This window comes from Lytechinus variegatus, chromosome 1 (genome assembly GCF_018143015.1).
Source record: "Lytechinus variegatus isolate NC3 chromosome 1, Lvar_3.0, whole genome shotgun sequence".
NCBI lineage: Eukaryota > Metazoa > Echinodermata > Echinoidea > Temnopleuroida > Toxopneustidae > Lytechinus > Lytechinus variegatus.
The window spans coordinates 59,100,064-59,118,506 of record NC_054740.1 but is presented as its reverse complement, the minus strand read 5'-3'; the positions used below and the strand labels follow the sequence as shown (position 1 = coordinate 59,118,506).

General features: G+C 35.1%; 1 protein-coding gene across 1 annotated transcript in view; it reads left to right on the top strand.

The window, feature by feature from the left end:
- Positions 1-18,443, top strand: part of LOC121418389 (acyl-CoA 6-desaturase-like) — a 30,911-nt gene that overhangs the window by 7,965 nt on the left and 4,503 nt on the right. The window contains exons 3-12 of the mRNA XM_041612231.1: positions 2,182-2,328; positions 6,337-6,483; positions 7,627-7,728; positions 10,070-10,129; positions 11,321-11,447; positions 12,909-12,985; positions 15,059-15,156; positions 15,989-16,085; positions 17,102-17,181; positions 17,631-17,756. Of these exons, the coding sequence (XP_041468165.1) occupies positions 2,182-2,328; positions 6,337-6,483; positions 7,627-7,728; positions 10,070-10,129; positions 11,321-11,447; positions 12,909-12,985; positions 15,059-15,156; positions 15,989-16,085; positions 17,102-17,181; positions 17,631-17,756 (1,061 nt within the window). The remainder of the gene's footprint in view (positions 1-2,181; positions 2,329-6,336; positions 6,484-7,626; positions 7,729-10,069; positions 10,130-11,320; positions 11,448-12,908; positions 12,986-15,058; positions 15,157-15,988; positions 16,086-17,101; positions 17,182-17,630; positions 17,757-18,443) is intronic.

Here is an 18,443-nt window from a genome sequence, read left to right as displayed (position 1 = left end):
AATTTTGGTATGATTTTTTTTTTTTTAATTATTCTACTATCTAAACTACATGTATACTTGTATAGTAAAAAGTGTATTCATTTACATGGAAGATTTTACCATTGTCCCTGCAAAAAATATTAAAATAATTGATTTTCATGAAAAATCCAGGAGAGCCGCCAAGATGGCCGCCAAAAATTGCCAATTTTGAAACCTACATGTATGGGACACGATTTGGCAAAGGGTACATCAAGATTCATCAACTACATGTATACACTTTATGCAATGCAAAAAAGTTAGTTAAAAATATACATCATGGGGTGCACCCTATCTCAAATTCTTTTTTGCCAGCTGCTTGGGTTGTTACATGTATGTCATCTCTTTCATAGAAATTCAGAATGCCTGTATAAAGGACATCACCATTTAGACAGTACCGAAGCGATGATGTCAGTTGCCATGGTGTCATGGCGGCCTGGTTCTAAACAAAATAACCAGGGGGCCGTTTCATAAAGCTGTTTGTAAGTTAGAAGCAACTTTAAGAACGACTGGTGATCCTTTCTTACATGCTAATACATGTACATTGCCAATTTATGATGACATTAACCACAAGGATAACCGGTCGTTCTTAAAGTCACTTAAGTTACGATTAGCTTTATGAACCAGTGCCCTTTTACGACTCTCAGAATGCTGGTAACCACCAGGGACAACACACATCACCATTTTTGCAAATACAAATGTGTATTGACGATTATGCAGCTGCGACTCAGTTTAGAACCGGCCAATTCGATGTCATGACATTGTGACGTCACACTTCGGTACTCTGCAAATTGTACATGTTACTTTCAATTGGCAGGCGGCAGGAATGATTCTAAGAAAACTTGATTGCAAGCTTCTGAACAACTTTTTGGCATTTACAGGGGCTGGTAGGGAGAGCTGTATGTGCCCTTTTAATATCTCTGCTCATGGTAGCCTTATGCATCTGAGGACTGGTGCTCTTATTTTGACAGGATACAGAGGGTTGCTCAACTACAAAATTTGTGACTGATGGGACATTGCAATAAGTTTAGTTTCCATGGAACTATATACCAAGTTCACATCATATGTAAAACAGTGGATGCATACTCCAAGGAGACAAGAAAACCGAGAGAGTGATCTGGACCTTTAAAAAAAATGAATAAAAGCTGGGGTGAAACAAACCCAATTCACCCGTACTCAAGCTTTGCATTTTAGAGATCATATTCAGTTTTCTCCTTTTTGGGGGGATGGGCACACAATCCAAACTTTTTTTTTGTTCCATGCACTGCCTATGATATTCTGACTGTTTTTTCTGACAGTCAGCATACTGTTCTCCAGCTTTTAAGCATTCTCATCTCACTCTTTGATGTCATGGACAGCTTTAAGGTGGCATGGTTTAAAAACTGTATGTGTGACTTATGGGACATGTGACTTATGGGACTTAAATGTATGTCCCCCCAGTATAGTTATTTCAAGTCCAATGCAGACACAGCTTGATTTGTTGAAGCAAGCATGTACTGTGGTAGATAAAAAAGTCCAATACTTGTCTGCAGGAGTCTATGGTAGCATATGAGGGAAACTTAATGCTTAAAACTGTGACTTATGGGACATCAAACATACATACATTGAAATGTATTTTGTGCCTCACTGTTTCACTGCAGCATGTAAAACAATACAGCTAATGGTAAATTACTGCTTGGAGGTCACAAGGACAGTGGAATTTTTCGTCAGCACCCTTTGCATGCCAGGAGCCAGGGATGGGTCAAAGTTGTACAATTTCTATGAAATCTTAGTATCAAAGTGCAACAGAGTGCACATTGTGTATTTTATGAATGAATGAGGGTATAGTAAATATAATTATGTTTTTGTAAACCTAAAACTGTATACTTTTAAACAGAAGAAACAAAATTGCTCAGAAAAGAAATTTTTAAAAATGGAAAAATGCAACATTTGGCTGGAATTGACCTAAGTCATTCTTATACGTAATATATGAGTTGCATCATATAGAAAAAGAAACTCCTAATTGATTAAATTTGTGATTAGGTAATGATAGAGCATCAAGGTATTTCCCCCCTTGGTTTCACTGTATGATGTATAGCCTACAGGTGAATGCTGATCATGATACTTAATGGATTAATTTTGGTAATGATTAAAAAAATTAAAAAGAATTTTCACTTCCATCCACAGGAAGCATTTACAGCTTTTCACAATGATGAACAATATGTGAGGAAGTTCATGAAGTCTATCCATATTGGACAGATTGCCAAAGATCAAATTGAGCAAAAAGAAGTTGTAAAAGACTTTGCTGAGCTACGAGAAACTGCTGAGAAAATGGTAGGTATTGGGAGCTATGAAAGGTTTTCAATCTGGGGTATTCAGAAAAAAAAAGACACAAAAGAAATCATGTGCTCTAAATATTGTTCATTAATTTTTTTAAAAAGAATATTATATGATAATCAATATACAATGTTTCTTCTTTTTTTTTGCATTATCTACCTCCACTATCCACTATTTATCAATATTGTCAGTGCCAGTTGATGGTACATATGTGTAGCAAGTTGAAGTGAAACCTCATGATAAGGGTCCAGGAGATAGAGTCCCCCCCTCAAAAAAAAAATCTGAATATGATGTCTTTTGGATAGCTTCAGTCTGTTTATATACACTGCAAACAACATTAATGGGCCCTACACAATTAGAAAAATTATTGTTTAGGCTTCATTAACCCAAGTGGCACATATCCTGCCAACGGAGAACCCCTGTTCTAAAATTAATTGCTTGAGCAGTGATCAACAACTCTTAACAATTACCGGTATTTGTCTATAGATGTATTTTTATGTGATAATAATATTGAACAAATTTGGCCATTACAAATATTTGGGTGGACCTATCTTAGCAAATGTTTTAAGTCATCTGGATCAGCTCCTGTCAAAAATTTGGATTTGACGCAAGGTCCATCTAGTTCATGTTAGGGTTGTACATGTATGGTTTTGATGACTAAAATAGAACAAGATCCCTGATGGTACATGTATATGCAATTAAACTTACTTTGAACTTTGACCAGCTATGGCATTAAGCATTGTGCCAGATTGCACGTACCTTTACAACAATACCTGGGTTTCATGAAGGCTTATCATAAAGAAATAATGCATGATTTCTATAACAAATACACTATCTATCAGCCAATCAAATCATATGATTTCATTAGCTTTTATAAACCCTAACCAGGCGGGGCTTTTTTGGATGTTATATGATGACTGGGGAGGGGGGTGCTGAATCAATCCCTTGATATTGGCATGATAATTATGCCAAAATTAATTAATTTCAGAAAAGTAAAAATGATTGTATCTTTATGAATAAGATGAGAAAACTCAATTTGTATTGACTTTGTACTTGCGTAATGTAGCATAATTTTTCAACCACACACCCATCTTAAATTTGGTTCCAAAAGATGCGAAAGACTTCAAATGAAAAAGTCAGTGAGTGACGCATTTGCCGGAGCGGTAACTGAAAATGTCAAGGGGGGAGGGTGAATAGCCCCTCACCCCCCTGGTGTTTTTAGGGTTAAACTGTTATTGCAAATATGTTATTATAACAAGTTTTATGAATTGGCCCTTGAAAATGAAGAAGTAAATTTTAAGGCCCTGAAGTTTTTGACATTTGTGTTCTAGGCAGACCTTTTGTCAAGATTAATAAATAGTTTGTATATCTGTAGTGAACTTTGTCAGTAAACATGCATATCAGACTGACAGTGCATGAAGAGTATACTAAATGATTTGTTTTTTAAACTGTTCATGGATTGACATTGTAATGACTTTCTCCCATAGATTGATTAACTATCTTTTTATTACCGGATACAGTCAGTTCTTATTATGTGAGATTTATGCACGTGGTGTATTGATATCTTATAGAGCATACTCCTCCCTTTTTATATATTCAAGAACAGTTACAAATTTCATGCAATTCAGTTTCAAAACCTTGACAAAGGTTTGACATTTGAAAATCTCAGTTTTTCTTGAAAAAATGTAGAAGTGGCTTCATGTAAAATTTGTGAGCTGGTACTGTGATTACATGTAATTGGCTAAAATCATCATGAACTATTCTGTGTGTACCTGTATGTACTTACTATTCACAGTGGATTATTAGAATAACCCTTTCAAATGGAAAATTCCTCAATACAGGAAGGTAATTGAAGAGGAAACTTCCCACATATACTGTACATGTTCTAATATTTACTGTTCCTTTCTTTAGAACTACAGTATTTGTGCTCATTTTGACATTAACGTGCAGAAATATATATTTTCATAAACAGCTGTATTTATTGGTTTCCTTTCTTGCTAAATTCACTTTTTATAATGGCTTTGAGTGTTCTGTGACACACATTCATTTTTTTTCTTCATTATTTGTTTAAATATTAGCATTAATCTTTCAGAGATATATTTTTGAAAGCAGGAGCATTAATTTAGTGATTTCGTTAAAGAGTGTCATGTGGCTCAAACAAGAAGGTATAAATTGCCCCATTCAGAAAATATTATTCCCCAATCAATAATTTGATGATAATCTTGTCAAGATTATGAAACAAAAAACCACAAGAAACTGCACATTTATTATGTTTTTTTTTAGGTTTCTCAGTTATTCTGTGTATTTATATTCCTTCTATAAGCAACAATGGTTGACACATTTCAGTGATTGCATAACTTTGGTTTTACATCATAGCAAAAGCCTTGTAGGTGTCATACAAGAGTTGATACTAAACATGTAACAGGGGCTGTAAACAATGAACAAACATTATGACACACTGTACCAACATTCTGCATTTAATTGAGCAGTGATCACCCTGTCTTTATCAATCTCATCATAGTATGTAGAGTACACATTGGTATGCAAGGTGTTCAGACAGGGTTATATCCTGTCTGAAGCTTTGGTAAAGTGTTAATAATGTGAACTTTTCCAATCCTTAAAAAAATTAAGTGGCCATAAAAAGTGGCCTTTAAAGAAAAAAAAAGAAGTATGTACATGTACACAATAAAAAAGGGGAATCAATGTACACTGTACAACATTTTCTACATGTTGGTCAATATCCTGACTAAAGGATAATTTACAGGTTTGAAGTTGAATATTTTACAATGTAGAGGTTGTTTGAAGTGTATCTGTGCATATTGAAACAATTACATGTTGGTTTATGTAACTGTCTAGTATATGTTTTATTTTGTTTATGTAATTTGACGGTTCAGAGATAAGAATATTCAAACCTAATGAATTGTTTGCATGCAGGTCAATGATGGGTGTACATGTGCTATTTACCTCCAATGTAATTAGTAGATTAGTTATCTCCCCAAAATTATCACAAAGTCATGTGGTCCTTGACAGAAACACAGTTGGGGTAATATTGACACAATACATCCTTGGTATTATACAAATGCAACTGCATGTACCTTGTGTAAGGTACATGTACAGTACATGCACATTCTGATTCAAGTTTTATTTTCCTCATATTTTGTATTAAAAGTTCCAATTCAAGTTTTATTTTTGAATCATCACGATTGTTGAAGATAAATGTCCTTAAAAGGTTGAATTGAATCTTTGTTATAAAATTGTTTACATGCATGTACTTGTAATTTACTGACCCTTTGTACATGTTAGTATGTGAAACAGAAAAAAAAATATTTAAAGAATTTGAACAGTGTTTGTTAAATTGGAGTAATCACAATTTGCAATGAGAGAAAGACTTATCAGTTTCATATTTATGTAAACCAAATGGAACCTAAAATTAGCCCTCAGTATGCCTGAAATCACATTCATAAAAGAAGACAAAAATGATTGTGTGAGGTCAGGGTCCTCTCATTTTTATGCTGCCTGTGATGAGTATATAATTCTTTAGGGCGAAAACAGTGACATGTAACTTATTATCATATTATTATATCATAAGTGCTTTTATATAAGGATAGTTTGTGCCAAATTGCCTTCTTTTTACAGTAATTTTAGGTTGCACAGGATGGGTAGTGTACATTTTCATTTGATGATACATTATGAATGGTTTACAACTATGATTAGGTCAGGATTCAAAGTAAAAAAAAGAAGAAGATTGATTGAGCTCATAATTAAAGCCAGGCAGTCATTCATAGTGACATCTATTTTTTGTCACAACGTATATCTTCAGGCAGGCATGATCTTTAAATCTTGCACGTCAGTCCACTCCGAAACCCAAAATTAATTCTCCATCCCTTTATTAAAAGATTTTTTATAGATCTTGTTGGTTCCCATAAAAGCCTGTATTTTTATGACATATATGAAAACAGTTATACCTTAAATTTATCTTTTATTTTCATTTTTCTTATATTTCAGGGTCTTTTCAATGCCAATTTCCTCTTCTTCTTCCTTCATATGAGTCATATCATCGGCTTGGAGATCTTGTCTTACATTGTCATGAGGACATTTGGAGTAACGTGGTTGACGTTTATCACATGTGTAATTATGCACGGTACACTTCAGGTATGGTGAACTACAAATCCAGGGCTGTTGCATGAAAGTTTATGTTATTACAAAGTGTTAATTTTGCCAACTCATTGGTATTTAACTTCAAGGAAATCCTTGATTTTGATGGGCTAGCGTATATGGTTACCATGGTAGTTACCCTATTGGATGGTAAGGATACCATAATAATTCTTATCAAACAGTTTAGTGGCCAATTTTTCTTGCATGTATACTCAATAAACCAACCAACTATCAACGAAATGATGTAGATTGAACATTCGTCTTTACTGCTAGTGCCTGTTAAAGGATACCCCAGGCTGAAAATAATACAATTTGAACAGATCTACATGTAAATCAGACAAAGAAACATGCATTATTCCAGTGAAACAGTTTTAGGCATGTCTTCATGAATATTTAATGAGTAAAAACTGATGATGTCATATCCCTCATTTCTTTTTTTTTGTATGTTTTTATATAAATATATTAGGTTTATTTAAATTTTTCCTCCAACGCCTAAAAAATTGGATTGATAACTGATTTAGTGCATTGCATGTAGATACTCATTGCTGCAACTTATTTAATTACAAGGGAGACATATCATTCATACATACATATATGAAAATTTTAAACAATTATGATTTCATAACTTGTATTATAACATAATACCCACTGTACATGTATGTGCTGCGCCAAAAACGATGAAAATAGGGGGCTCTGGAACTAAACTTTGGTTTTAAAATGGGATCTCCAGAACTGCCCTAGAATAAATAATGGAATGCTCTGGAATGGCACAAATAAGGTGTTTTTCGGAGCATTGTATAAATATGCATGAAATTTCTGTGCAATGAACCAATCAGCGGTCTTTGGATCGCTGTGCAGAGCTTTGGCTGTCTGCTGAATCCAGTCAATGGCAATTTGCCACAGTGCTGCGCTGAGTATGTAGTAGGTCCATGGTATGAGCGGGTACTGGAACAAGAAACCACAAATTTGGGGGTCTCCGGAAAAAGGAAAAAATAGGAATTTCTATGGTTTTCTAAATTGGTGATCCTCTTGAACAGAATTTTAGGCTGAAAATGGACTCTACTAAGAACACCCCCCTGAAGTACCGGTACATTTTCATGAAGACATGATTGAAAAGCGACTATTCTGTTTCACATACAGGCACAGGTAGGATGGTTTCAACATGATCTTGGTCACCTGTCATGCTTCAAGTCATCAAAGTGGAACCATGCCTTGCACTTTATCTTCATGTCTACAGTCAAGGTAAGTGGTAGTTCTACATTTGGGCAGCAAGTAGTTTCACGGTCATGACAGCCCAAACCCCCTAAAATTGTGCAACTTGAATGAGTTTGTGCATAGCAGAGCAAGACTATACATGTACATTTTTTACTACGACGTTATAGTCAACATTGAAATCTTAACCAAGGTTAAGTTTTTTAAATGTTATCATTACTTTGAATAGCATATCGATCTAGTTAATTAAACTTGGCTATAAGGGTATTCAAATGTCACTGATTGTCTTGCATGAGTTTTAGGTCACATGATTAAGTCAAAGGTTATTTGGGGATCAATGAACTTTTTGACCGTGTTGTGGGTACATTTTGAAAGTTAATGGATCTACATGTAGTTAATGAAACTTGGACATAGGGAAGTATCACTGATCGTCTTGCACAATTTTCAGTACAGATCAAGGTTAAAGGTCATTTTAGATTCCATGAACTTCTTATCTTCTTATCATATGCATGGTGTTTTATTATTTATCTTAGTTTTCAAAGACAGCACTGCATCCATATCTAACTCTGTAATGCAGGCCAGAGTGATTGAGATTTTCCACTTTTTTTGAAGAGTCCGCCCATGATCTACTACAAATAGTATTCAAGAGTATTCAGAAAATTATTATTCTTATGTCAGGATAAAGATCTAGGCCTATGCATTTATGCTTCAAATTGCTTGTTGTGCGAACAAAGTAACCCTTGTCGTTTGATCCAGTGGTTAGAGCATTGGACTCATAATCGCAAGGTTGTGAGTTCGAATCCCAACTTAGGTCAGCCACTATGACTGATTAATCTAGACACCTTGTTGTGATCAATTTTCCATTACCAAGAACTTGGAAGTGATTGCTTTGGGAATTTATTTGTAATAGGTATAGCAATAGAAAAAGAAAATTTTTCCGCTGGTGCTCCTCTTTGTCATGGAAGTGATAATCTCAGAAATCGAGACGGTATTGTTATACCGGTATTCAATGTAATAGTAACACTGGTATTGAAAAATCCAACACCGAAAAAGCTTAATAATATAAATGCTAGTCATTGTCTCACCTGCGAAGCAAAGTGAGACTATAGGCGCCGCTTTTCCGACGGCGGCGGCGGCGTCAACATCAAATCTTAACCTGAGGTTAAGTTTTTGAAATGATGTCATAACTTAGAAAGTATATGGACCTAGTTCATAAAACTTGGCCATAAGGTTAATCAAGTATTACTGAACATCCTATTAGAGTTTCATGTCACATGACCAAGGTCAAAGGTCATTTAGGGTCAATGAACTAAGACCATGTTGGAGGAATCAACATCGAAATCTTAACCTGAGGTTAAGTTTTTGAAATGTCATCATAACTTAGAAAATATATGGACCTAGTTCATGAAACTTGGACATAAGGTTAATCAAGTATCACTGAACATCCTGCATGAGTTTCACGTCACATGACCAAGGTCAAAGGTCATTTAGGGTCAATGAACTTTGGCCGAATTGGGGATATCTGTTGAATTCCCATCATAACTTTGAAAGTTTATGGATCTGATTAATGAAACTTGGACACAATAGTAATCAAGCATCACTGAACATTTTGTGCAAGTTTCAGGTCTCATGATTAAGGTCAAAGGTCATTTAGGGTCAATGAACTTTGGCCGAATCGGGGGTATCTGTTGAATTACCATCATAACTTTGAAAGTTTATTGGTCTAGTTCATTAACCTTGGACATTAGAGTAATCAAGTATCACTGAACATCCTGTGCGCATTTCAGGTCACATGACCAAGGTCAAAGGTCAATGAACTTTGGCCGAATTGGGTGTATCTGTTGAATTACCATCATAACTTTGAATGTTTATGGATCTGATTCATGAAACTTGTACATAAGAGTAATCAAGTATCACTGAACATCCTGTGCGAGTTTCAGGTCACATGATCAAGGTCAAAGGTCATGTAAGGTCAATGAACTTTGGCCATGTTGGGGTTTTTTGTTGAATAACCATCATATCTCTGTAAGTTTATTGATCTAGTTCATAAAAAGTGGTCTAGTTCATTAAACTTGGACATAAGAGTAACCATGTATCACTGAACATCTTGTGCGAGTTAGAGTAGTATTCATAGTCAGCACTGCTGCTATATTGAACCGCGTGATGCAGGTGAGACGGCCAGAGGCATTCCACTTGTTTACATGTATATAGTGCTTTCTATCTAAATATATTAGAGGCGCTCAGGAATACAGAAAGAATACTTGCGGATGGTCTGTTTAGAAATGGAAAGGAGCTGTTTAAACTTTTTTTCCTATAATGATGTGAAGTGTTGATACATAATCTTAAGATATTGTTCTATCCATCTCAACAGGGTGCATCAGCTAAATGGTGGAATCACATGCACTATCAGCATCATGCAAAGCCTAATGTGGTATGTACAGAGTTATCAACCTTTTCCTGTTATAATCTACTTGATAATGATTGTAAGATTGCAAAATATGTTGAATTCCATGTACACAATACCCATGAATACTTATTTTGGGGGAATTGGACATTTGTAGAGGTTACTAACTGATAGGTAAACATCACTTTTATGGAGTGTCAGTTGCCAACTCAAATACCAAGTAAATAATGATTTGATTCTGCAATAGAGTACCAAAATGTGATGTCATCAATTTTCCCTTTTTGCATTTCCAGCATATTTGATATCATATTTTGTTAGAGCATGATGAAAAACCTCACAACCCACATTTGGTAGGAATCGGTCAATGGGGGCCTTAGATATGACCTCGAGAATACATAGTTAGCCTCATTGAAAGCAATGTATATCGGTAATTGGTCTGGTTCTAAATGTTAGGAACCAGGCCAATAATACATTGACTTCAATAGGGCTAATTATGTATTCATGAGGACATACATGTATTTAAGGCCCCCATGGACTGATTCCCACCAGATTTTTGTAGTGGTTGTTTTGTATCATGCCTTGCCGAGGTATGGTATAAAGAATGCTGAAATGCCCCCCAAAAGTTTTTTGTGATGTCATCGTTTTGGTACTCTATGAAAATTTTTTAAAAAGTGCAATTACATGTAAATGAGCCAGAATCCAATGACTTAAGGTAACAATTTATTTGCAAAGTGATTTATTGTTCTGTTGCGATAGTAGCGCTAAACAAAAGTGGATTATTATTAATAGAATATTTATGAGTATGAAATGTTTTTTTTCATGTTTATCCTGCCTGAATTAGGTAAATTGGTACCTAGCAATCTCTAGAACTATAGAATACAAACATGTCTGTAAAATTTTTTTTCCCAGGGGCATGCAAATTCAAGAATTTCAAAAGTGAGGGAGCGAAGCGATCAAGCTTGTCATTGGGGTACTTTTGCATGTTCTGAAGTGAAATTGAATGATTTTGTGCACATTTTTCATGAATATTGTAAAATTTTCAGTAAAATATGTAAGTTTTAAAAATTGCAGTGGTGGAGGGGGGGAGGGGACAGCTGCCCCTCCCCTGCTTATGATCGTGAATACAAAAAAGTATGATGTATATGACTATGTACATGTAGCAGGATGATGACTCTAAATATGAGAACAAAATTGATATTTTATTTTTCTCTGCTTCAGATGAACAAAGATCCAGATGTTCGTCTTGAAAAGCTCTTTGTTGTTGGAGAGAAGATGCCTGTGATGGTCGCTGAGAGTGGCCAGTCGTCGATGCCATACAATCATCAACACAAGTATTTCTTCCTGAGTAAGTTAATCTTTGCTATCTCATCAGTTCTGTTCCAATTCTCAGCCTATACGCAAGATTTGCCGAGTGGTTTGCCAGTTATACAGATTATTTCAGGAGGTGTGATAGCTTAGTTGATAAAGGAGTGTTCTTGTAATCCTATGACCTGGGTTTAATACCAAGTTGATGCACTAGTACCCTTTGATCCCTTGGAGAGGGCATTGAGCTCTCTAGCTGTTCACTTGTCCAAACTGACAAGCATCCATGCACTATTAAGAATCAGGTTGAAAAGCTGCATGAACCAAATTCAAACCGCCGGCAATGAGAACAGGCCCCTATTTCATTTGATGTCATACCAATTGATTGTGAAATGATTCTTAAAGTAGCCAATTCTATGTAGCATTCTTATTGTCATATTCACAAGGGGCGGGGGGGGTCAACTTTCTCTCATGCATTAAACTTAACAACTTGGTATTAATTTGAAATTTCACAATAGTAGATAAAGTTCACCATTGGGCTTGATCACATCATTTGTCATGACACTGATTTGTTTAATTATGTGCTCTGACACACTTTAAGCCATGGGTTTATAACCTCACTAATTTTTGTCTTGCACAACAGAAACAATAATTCTCCAAATCAAGATCAAAAGTAATTTGAGGTCATTGAATTTTTTTCAGTTTTATTTTTGAATAAAAATGATTTTTTCCCCTCAAATTTTGGCAAATCATTTGTTTTCATATCCTATGAGGCTTCTTAGCATGATAGTGGAGACTTTTAGGAGCAGTGAACGAGAACGGCGTAGCAGTCGTCTGATCGTTTGAATCATCGTCGTCGTCTGCCCTTGTTCACTACAGATGCGAACACTTTAGATTTCACTCGACTGGTACGTGTACGTCATGACACGCTGCCCGAGCGGAAAGATCTGGCGTACCATCGCCTGGCGACCCGGTCGGGTGATGCGAAGGTGCAACTTGTGCACGCTTGCCCTTTCACTCGCTTTGATTCCTTTTTACGGGAGTTAGGATTTATATCGATATATATTTTGTAGGTCAGAAAGCAATTTCAAATATGATAAACATAATTCATCGCACAACTTACATTAATTTTGTGAAAAGTCATTGAAAACTGTGTTTTAAAAGGGAAAGGTTGATCTTCATGCTGGGCTTAAACGGTAAAAATGACGTCACTCACGTATACGTTCACTATGATTTAGGAGAATCGCAAAATGGATGTGGCGAGGTTCTCGATTATGATAGTGGACGTGTGTGAAGACCTGAAGCATATGGCAGGCCAAAAAATGATGTCATCTCGTACCAGTCCACTATGTGGACGTACATTTCTAAAAGTGCTCAGTGATATTTAAACTGAAATTGATATTTTGTCATAGTGTGGTAAGTAATTGTGATATAACCAGTCATTTCTTTTTCCCATAAAACTTGATATAATATGATTTATTATGTCTTGTAATTTATTTTCTAGTTGGACCTCCTTTGCTGTTTCCTGTATACTTCCAATTCATGATTTATCGTCACATGATAAAGCAGAGAGAATGGACAGTGAGTTGAAAATGTTTTTGCCATTTAAAGGATATGTCCACCCCAACAAACCATTGACTTTTTAGGAAAAGTTAAAATCAAACAAGCATCAGAATTTAGTAAAATTCAGATGTGAGATAAAAGAGTTAACATATTTCAAAGTTTTGCTGAATTTTATTAAACAAAATATACAAATTGTGGAATCAATGATGTCACTGAATCAAGATTTCTTTTGTATTTCATTTCATGATGAAATATTAAACATTTAAATTTTTCCTCATTATGTTGTAAATCAAAGTTTGATTCCCCCTTGAACACTTGGAATTAACATTGTTAACCTATTATGAACCATTGAAGAGCTTCTGTGATGGGTACTGCAAAAATTGAAAAATTTATTATTAACAATAAGATGCAATAGAAATACCGAATGTCTGACATCAACTTTCTTATTTACATATTGCTGTGTTGTGCATCCATGTATAACTGAAAAATAAGCAATACATGCATTTTATAATGTTATAAGATTTATTTGTATTAGATTTTCATGAAATTATCAGTGTTATTCATGGTTGTTTCTCTCTTTATTCAAATCACCTTTTTGTTGGGGTGGACTGAAGCTCTTGATTACATATATTTAATTATCCATGTAGGGCATATGACATGAATATATGCTTAGATCCTTGGAACCCTTTAACAAGAAGATTTGAAGGAAGTGGTTGCTTGTTGTCAAGTAATGGCCCTTCCAGTTCTTCCTCTTCAGATCTTATCAAGATCTTACATTTCCTAAGAAAAAAAAATGGAATGTGAGAGCTCGTTCAGACGAAGTGTGACAAACCTCATCATTGTATTTGTATTGTATTTTATATATTTAATCATGGTTAAAAAGCCTGCTTTCAGCAAGGCCGTGAACAACTGATACTGATGTTACAATATCACTAGTACTTAAAGGGGAAGCTCACCCTAACAAAAAGTTTATTGTAAAAATAGCAGCAGAAAAAAGAATAAAAATATTGCCGAAGGTTTGAGAAAAATTTATCAAATAATTAAAAAGTTATTAGAATTTAAATTATTTGATTTGTGACGTCATATGAGAGCAGCATTCTTACATAGCGAATGGTAGAAAATCAATGAAATGTCATTTTCTCAGAAAATTGAAAATGGTTTTCACTGTACCTTTTGTATATCAATAGACAAATCATTTCACACACAATCATGAATAGAAACAAAATAAAGTCATCAGGAACCATACAAAATTTGAAATTCATGCATTTTATATTACATAACACATGGGGCAGCTGCTCGTTTATGACGTCACAAATCAAAAACTTTGAACTCTAATAACTTTCTTACTCTTTAACGGATTTTCCTCAAACGTTCACCAATATTTTTTACTATTTTTTCTGCTATTTTTACAACAAAGTTTTCTTCAGGGTGAACTTCCCCTTTAACAGGCATACTTGTACATGTACTTGTAATTGTCACAAACTAATGTGCAACACTGCAGGATTTGAATAGCCACACAACATTGTATTTCTGCCCTGTGCTTGTTGCCCCAGATTTGGATAGATTACAGTAGTGTATGAGTCTTTATGCAACTGTCACATCTTTATAAGTGAATCCAAACAAACTGATGATACGCAATTTAGAATTATGCAATGACTTTGATCAGCCTTGAGTTGGCTTCATTGATGCGACTGAAGCATTAGATAGTGCACAGGTGAGAAAGTGTTAGCTGCGAGGCAGTGCACTCTGGTGCATTAACAAGTTGAATTGTGCCACAAGCAGGAGGGGCTATAGTCCTTTTATGCAGCATACATGTAGTACAAGTACATTCAGCGCAAGGAATGCCTGCATTACCCCATCATGCATCATGAACTTGAACTTTTGCACTATTTGTTTGGCATTACTTGTGCGTACTGTATAGCTTATAGAAGAATAAAATTTGTGGAGGGAAGGTTGGCATCCCCCTCTCCTCCCCACCACATCTAATAACTCTAATATCCTCATCTGTATTCACATTTTATCAATAGTGTTAATGGTAATGTGTAAATAGTGTTTTATTTTCTTTTCATTCGCATTTTTCTCCTCCTCTAGGACCTGTTCTGCAACGTCTTATACTATGCCAGGTTTCTATACCTCTATATACCTCTCATGACATGGTGGCAACTTCTTCTCTTCTATGAATCCTTCAGGTTAGTTTACTAGTAGAAAATAATAATATAATGATGACGGCATATTTCCCCGGGGTAGCCAATTCAGTTCCGAAAACTATTCTCCCAGCGGGCCCTGCTACTATTATTTTCCCGGCTTTGGCTGGGCTGTCTAGGCGCTCAAGCATTCAAGGAATTTCTTCCTACCAGGTACGCATTTACCTCACCTGAACTGAGTGCAGCACAATATGGGTAATTTTCTTTCTGAATGAAAAAAAAGCGATGGCTAGGGCTAGGAATCAAACCCACATCCCTCAGATCAGATTGGGATGAGAGTCATAACCACTCACCCACGTGGCCCCCCCTCCCATCGACAGACAGGTCATTTTATATCACCTAGGGCAGGAGAGTTTAATCAGTCCCATAATTTAGAGCTTTATATAACAATTGGTCTTGGGGCCTATTTCTATGATTGATTACATTGATTATTGTGTATGATCAATTCCAAAAATCAACTATCAACCCTTACTCTCTATGGTATGGGGACCTGCTCTGTTTCAGGAAAACACCTTTGGATTTGATTCCTGGAGAATGTTTCATCGACATTTGGCTTTTGACACGTTTCTGACATACAATGAATTTAGTATTTAATCTACCATATATGAACAATTCACAAATTATTCAATCTCAATTTAAAGAAGCTATTTTACTCTTACTGTGGTTGTATTTTAATCTTACTGTGGTTGTCATATTTCTAATAAAAAACTAGTTGATGATAGTGATGTAGAGCTGAAAACAGGTCTCCTTTTTTGGGGTGTTATCCTTTTGTGACTCAAATGGTATTATATAAATAATCCTATTTCTTTATTTACAGAGTAATGGAAAGTATTTGGTTTACCTGGGTATCTCAATCTAACCACATACCCATGGAGATCGATGAAGATGCAGCACTCCCATGGCTAGAGCTACAGGTTAGTGTAAAGTGCATAGAGAATTACTCCAGTTATTATGTGCTTATTAAGTATTTATATTGTATTGGATGGCTCAGAATGGAATGCGAGAAATATTCCAAGAGTTTGGGCAAATATTCCAAGAATTGCAGATGAATGGAATATTGGCCCTTATGAGTGGAATATTTCTGGTATTCCATGAAAGAAAGCCATGCAATATAATCATCATCTATCCCATCTCTAGCAATCAAAAAGAGTGAGAAATTTGATTAAAACAAATGTGCACTATACTGTGGAATATGCTCTCATATTCAATAGCAAATTTTGTACAGGAGCCTGTGGAATATTCTTCAGATTTCGATCATTCTAGGGAGCCGCTCTAATACTGCACAGGCGATTGATGCAGACTAAAATATGCGTTTTTAATGTATGGCTAAAATGCTCTATATTGATGATAATATTTGTTATATCCTCCTGAATCAAATCATGCATGCCGATTGGTTTAATTAGCATCATGTGACCAAACATATTCTCACTCTTTTGCAATGATGTTAAAAATGAATCGCCCTCTGAAGAAAAATTACTATTCCGTGACGTCAATGATTACTATTCCATCATTGACGTCACAAATCGTTGGCACAGATCGAGCAGCCTCTTGGGCGCAGGCACAAAACCGCGTTCTGCTGAGCACATAGCTTCAGGAAAAGTAGGTCAGTCAGGGCAGCATGTTATTTATATTTTAGTTCAGATTAAATAAAGATGAACTACGTGTACAAGAACTAGATTATCAAAATTTGTTGGTACAACTCATTAAATGTAGGATATAATAATAATAATATACCACGATTTTATTTTGAAAGTATAGAGCAGATAGATCTTATAATGAATGCATGAATTTTATGTAACACAAGGAAACACCTTGAAATAAGAGGACAATATTGCTTAATGAATTTATTGGGATATTGAATTGTATGAATCAAAAGAGTTTTCCTTTGTCATATATGTCAATTTTTTTCATATTTTATTTTTCATCCAAGCTCCGTGCCACCTGTAACCTTGAACAAAGTTTCTTCAATGACTGGTTCACTGGACATCTTAATTTCCAGATTGAGCATCAGTAAGTTTCATCTCATTAACCCTATCTAGATTAGGCCGGGGTATTTTGGGAGACCATATGGCCCGGGGAGGGGGGGGCATATGAATATAAACAATTTACCTGAGTCATAATATTTGGAGTATAGAATCTGACACTATTAAAAAATGCACAGATGTGAAAATTAAGATTAAATATTTGTAAAATTGCGCATTTTACTAAGTGATTCTTAAATCTTTTGATCATTGATGTATATTGGTGCTTTTTTTTGAGAGGTAATAGATAAATATTGAATTTGAAAAAAAAATCAATATTTTTAGCTCTCTCATGAAAACTGATAGGGAGATGGGAGATTTTTTCGAAGTTTTATGTGAAAGCCTCCATTGTCAGTTACTGCTGCCGACAAATGACTTATTTTTTTTTAACTTTGCATAATTGTTATTCATGTTGCCAAATGTATGTTATTTTTGCAGTTTGTTTCCAACGATGCCAAGACACAACTATCATAAAATTGCACCGCTGGTGAAGACTCTGTGCAAAAAGCATGGTATTGAGTACAAGTCCAAGACATTGCTACAGGGCTTTGCTGATATAGTCCGGTAAGGATCTGGGATTAATACATGTATGTTACTTTCACCAACATATTCTTAGAGAATACAAATTAGTGTTTTTTTATCAACTGAATTAAATTTTACAGTTGATTCAAGAGTAGTTGAAAGGGAAGCCACCCTTGATCATGAAATGTTGTGTTGGAAAGAAGGAAGATAATTAAACAGAATGGTGAAAGTTTGAAAGAAATCCGACAAGTAACAAGAAAGTTAAGGCTGCTTTAAAATCGAGATCACTAAGTCTATGTAGATTAAAATTGGCGACTGGGTAAGTAAATTACAACAAGGAGCAAGGACAAATTTCCCGTATGCCATGTATCTAATTATCAGGAGTTTGTGGTTTTCTCCTATTACCTATTCCCCTGGGGCAGTTATCTAAATATAACCCAGGTAGTATATTGTTTAATAATTTGAAAAACTTTTGGGAAAAATGACATTTTAGAAATGTATGTATTGGAGTGCATGGACCAGTGGTCCTTGCCCTACATCACGTATGTGGCAAATTTGAGGTCTTCATGGGTATCGTGATTACCAATGTCTACAACATAAAAATTCATAACTTATTATTTGTCCGATATTGTTAAAAACTTTTACCGATCAGCTTGTCTGATTTTTCTTTTTCCTCTGAATAATAAATTTTTAGTTGGGTTGGATTCCTCTTTAATTAGTTTATGACTT